We start from the raw sequence: 5,000 nt of genomic DNA, 5'->3' as shown, positions 1-5,000 counted from the left end.
GTCAGGTAAGTGTACTGTCTTGATGGCGTCAATAAAGTTTTCAGTGGACTGTAGTTTGTGTCGGGATTCGTCAGCTCATAATGTTATACTTCTCATAATATTATACTACTAAGAGAATGTTCAAGGTTAAGACTGCACCCAAATACAGGTCAGAAAAAGTTGTTGTGGAGGGGCATTAGTTGCCTTCTGCAATCACACACACACAAGATTTATAAGATCCTTCAAGGCTGCCTAAGAAAATTTTCTGGGAGCCCTTTGGGCTTCCAACATTAAAAGTTAGTAGCCTGAGTCATTTTTTTCAAGAGCCCAGAATTAATTAATTCCAGCTGGGATCAAATTTACAAGAAAGTGAGAATGAATCACGTAAGGCGCCCATTCGGGTAACTTGTTCAGAAATTTGGTCGCCCGCTCTCGCAAATAAGGCGCCTCAGGTGACTGGGCGACCGTTAGGCAGCAGCCTTGTCCTCTGTCTTGACAATAAGCCAAAATCATTAACTAAAAGCCAGAGGAGGCAAGGATCCTCCATCAACCTTTCAGCTGTTGATTCTTTCCAATCAATGTTGGTGCAAGCAAACCATGTTGTATATAAAGGGCCCACAGGTAATGGACCTCTTTAGCTTGTACGTATTGTTTTCCCATTTCAGACCACGTGATGTTACTCTAGGGAACACTTTCTTTCAAATGTCGTCTTACAAGTATACGAGTGCACATGTATGCATACATGTAACTTATGAAAAAACAAAAGGAAAATTCCCTTGGGAGCAAAACGTGGTCTGAAATGGGAAAACAAAACGTACAAGATATAAAAGAGGTCGATTATTACACCATCACATTACATGTAGGTTCCTTTTTTCTTTGTCCAAGTTGCATTTTTCATCTCCCTAAAGACATTTTTAAACATTTATGCTAAAAAATAAAAATATTATGTGACTAACAAAGACAAGGTTTTCCTACATAGTGAAGCATTAATAATACTAGAAAATTTCAAATGCTGCTGCAGAAAGCCTGTGATGATCTTACCCTCGAGTTAGTAAAACATGGAAAAAAGTGCCTTGATTAAATACATGAAGGTTCAGTTTTAACTTGACATGTCAAATTGCACAATTAAGCTGTGAAGGAACTCACCATAGGAGTAATGGACTTGTCTGTCAAATCATACTCAGTGCTGGCATTATTCTTGATCACCTTACCATCTTTAGTGTGAATACCACGGCCAATGCGGTAAATCTTTTTGTTGACTTCAGTTCTGTGATGATAACCAAACTGACCAGCGCGGGCAACACTATATGATACACGAGCTGGATGCCAGGCTCCAATACATGCCACCTTGCGCAATCCTTTGTGCGTCTTGCGAGGTAGTTTCTTGGTTCCCCAGCGGTAGGTCACACCCTTAAATCCATGACCCTTAGTCACACCAATTACATCAATCATCTCATTTTGTGCAAAAACTTTGCGGAGAGGAGCAGGTTTCTCCAAGCGCTCACGAGCCCAATCAATTTTTTCAGCCACAGTCTTTCCACCATTGACTTGGATCTCCTTTACGATGGCCTTTTTTTGACCAAGTTTTACAAGCTTTTGCTGAAATGTCAACACTCGCATTAAATTTTGTAGATAATGGTTGAAATTATTCTTACACCAGATTGAAAAAAAAAAAACACTGAGTGTAACAAAAATCTAAAAAAGACAATGAATTACAAATGCATAATAGAACACAAAACAAGCCTCTGCCAGGCTCAGATTTAGCTTTTGGCTCACTGGGACAGGGTTGGAAATTAATGCCTGACTGCTCGCCTAGGTGTGTGTCAGAAATGTTTTGGTGAGTAGTACTAATCAAGGATCACTTGCCCAGTTTGGCGAGTACAATTTTCTTATACAAAATACATTATTCAAACTAAACTTAACTTTCACTTTCTGCTTTAAAATGAGTACACTGTCTACAAGCAATAGCTAACAAATCTGAAATCTCCAACAAACTTGGTTCTACGCAGACAAAAATGACTTCTGTTTGGGTGATTGTTGCATAATGAAGGTACTTGTACAAAGTAATTACCTCTGGTCCTAAAATACACTGACTCATGCAGGGAGCTTCAAAACATGCGAAAATGAACATTTCCTGCCACTATTACCGACACATACTTTGCTTCAGGTTGTGTAAATTCAGCGAGTTTTAAAAGTGGTTGTGTCAAACTGTGGAAACAACTTCCTGTATCAAAAGAAAACTAACTACTAGTGATAAGAATACCACTCCTTCTCTGGAATATGAAATAACACGGAGAACGAAATTTTCACCAAAATGGCACGGTTGCAAAAATGGCGGAAAAGATATGACTTGTCCATTGTGCAATAAGAACAGAAAAGGGTTGCAAACGCAGCACGTTCTCACCTTGAGTAGTTTTATTGATGGGTACGCAAGATACATTGTAAAGCTGAAGCAGAATGAATTTCTTATCACGAGAAAAGTGCAGCCCGCGTCCTTTCATCCCAGTGTAACAGGGCAAAACTCTACCCAAAAAAGAAGTCTAAGGTATTAAATGTAAACAGTTGTATATTTTATAATTATTTTGTGGGAGACGAAAGAGGGCAGTTTTTTGTAATGGAGAAGACTGGTCAAGTGAAAACTGATCTGGGCGAGTGCGATATGAATGTCTTTCGCCCAAGTTGCAAGCATTACAAAATTTTTCTTTCCCACCCTGCCGAGAGTGAAGATGAAAGCCTTTTTAATCAACTCTAATAGCAAAGGAAACTAGTGGAAAAAAGCCAAGAGAATTCTTAAATTTGGAACCAAATTTGGCTCAGTAAGCCCTTCTTTCTGGGAAGCAGTCAACCTTGTTCCCAGGGTCTCTCCTCTCTGCCTTCACCGTCTTTGATGAGAAAGACCCTGGTTCAGGCTGGTCACAGGTCTCTGAAAATCTGAGAGGTTCACCAAATATGTGTTAGGGGAGGGGAGGCAATATAGGCCTTGCAATCATTGCAATTAAGGGAATCAGCACGCATTTGTTTTTGTGGCCAGATGACCAACGACAAAACGTTTCACACCAACATATTTTCTGTGTTACATGTACATGTGGAATTCGACGTAAAAGGCAAAAAAAATTTGTTGTCAAATTGATCAGGCGCTACAGATAATACACTTGTGTTGCTTGAATTTGCACCCGTCTCCGTATGAAGCTCCAGATTCAAGCGCTCAAGTGAGCAGTCCAATTGAGTGATAATGAAGAATTCCATTAGTTTGCAACAAGGTTTTGTTGTACAAGAAAACAAGTGAAATGTTTACCCATGGGAAACAAACATGTTCAGTGATCAATAGCCTGTGTCATGTCACATTGATACATATCAACCTCAAATCAAACTGCCTGAATAAGTGCAGGTATTATACAAATAATTAAGACTTGTGTATAAGCTGCACCCCCAACTTTCAAGCATGATTTGGGAAAAAAATAAGAACTCAGAAAAAGCATTCTTGTAAAAAACGTTGGTCATTTGTAAAATCTAATGTTGTGTATTTGCAGCAACACTACCGGTAATAAGTTAATAAACAATGAAAATAAAAACTTTCTAAAAGCTTCTTTTTAATAAATTTCCCTATTTCCTGTGACTGACAACAGTTATCTTCATTGCTTAAGCCTACAGTTGAAATGAAAACAATACAATTTGCATGAAAAAGCTTAGGAGAACGATGCAAAGCGTTTGCTTGGTACATGTAACTGCGCAACGAGGGAAGTCTGGACATGGAAACGTTCATTTTCGCATCAGCTTTGCATGGATATCATATGTTTATCAAGACATATGGAAGCCATCAGAGAAAAACTTGTTGCTAAACGAGAGATTAACAACCCCATGGACAAACACGCTGTGAAAGTAGTGAAGGGCAATGAAACGGTCTGCCATTTGTTGCAAAGTGCCACATGACAGGCCTGAACCAGGGTGTTTCTCCTCAACAACAAAGGAGGCAGAGAAGAGAGACCTTGGGAACAAGGTTGGGAAGCTGTTGTGCTGTAAAGTTCATAAACAACCTATTCACTGATAATAATAACATGTCACTTATGACAGAAGAAATATACATGTACAAATTATCCATTATAATTATTTAAACTGCAGAGTATGCAAGTGACAGTCTGAATCCAGGCTTAAACAGGACTCAAACTCATGATCACTGTGCAATTGCAATGCAGTTGCTCAAATACCATCTGAGCTTTCAAGCCATTTGAAAGATGGCAAGTTATTAACAGAAAAGAACATAAAACTTCATATAAGTTATTTTAACTGCAGAGTAAGTAAGTCTTTGTTAGTGATTAACACAGTTATGAAGCACGGGTTTGTTGCCCATTTAACCCATTGACTCTTGGGAGTGAGACTCCATGAGGCTGTTATTTTTTCCCTGTTTTTTAACTTTTTAGTTAGATATTTACAGTGTCTGGAGTGTATCCATGTGTTTTCGCAGGCCATTGGCACTTCCTTGACATCATTAGTTAGCAGGGCCCAACTGGCTTGGCCAAGATTTTTTGTGAATAAATCAAAGGCCCACTAAAACGCATGGATACACTCTAAGAGAAAATTTTTTGAAGAACTACACTCCAGACACTACAGATATTTAAAGGAAAAGTTAAAAAAAGGGGGAAAATAAGCGTCACAGGGACTTTGTATTACAATTTTACTTGTCAACTGAGGCATCAGAGAGTGTTTGAGGAGTAACTGGGTTAAGCCTGGTTATTTTGCAGGCTTCTTTCACAACTGCTCAAGTTGCTTCATAACTTTGATGATCCTGACAAGGTTCAAGCCAGGCTGGAAAGCTTCAAAGTTAGATTCCTGTTTGAAAACTACTAACCTGTGTGTGGCAAATAACACGGATGATTTTGCAATACTTCTTCATAGTATTAAAGTCTTTTTCAATCTGACTTTTGCCATCATCATCTGCCCATCGCTTGGATGCTTTGCAGAAAGCCTTCTTCTTAGACTTGCACCTTTACGTACACACCAGGATGTGCATGGTTATGAAACAA

At 38.9% G+C, this 5,000-nt stretch overlaps 2 protein-coding genes across 2 annotated transcripts in view; one reads left to right on the top strand and one right to left on the bottom strand.

Annotated features, from left to right (window-relative positions):
• Positions 1-5,000, top strand: part of LOC137971252 (uncharacterized) — a 251,111-nt gene that overhangs the window by 229,319 nt on the left and 16,792 nt on the right. The gene's annotated exons all lie outside the window — the stretch shown is intronic.
• The window catches only part of LOC137971250 (large ribosomal subunit protein uL3-like), a 15,885-nt gene that overhangs the window by 3,963 nt on the left and 6,922 nt on the right, over positions 1-5,000 (bottom strand). Inside the window, exons 4-5 of the mRNA XM_068818037.1 lie at positions 4,826-4,961; positions 1,126-1,578 (exon numbers count right to left, since the gene is read on the bottom strand). Of these exons, the coding sequence (XP_068674138.1) occupies positions 1,126-1,578; positions 4,826-4,961 (589 nt within the window). The remainder of the gene's footprint in view (positions 1-1,125; positions 1,579-4,825; positions 4,962-5,000) is intronic.

This window comes from Montipora foliosa, chromosome 9 (genome assembly GCF_036669935.1).
Source record: "Montipora foliosa isolate CH-2021 chromosome 9, ASM3666993v2, whole genome shotgun sequence".
In the NCBI taxonomy this organism is placed as follows: Eukaryota; Metazoa; Cnidaria; class Anthozoa; order Scleractinia; family Acroporidae; genus Montipora; species Montipora foliosa.
Note: the sequence above shows the minus strand (reverse complement) of the source record. Positions and strands in the feature narration are given on the sequence as shown.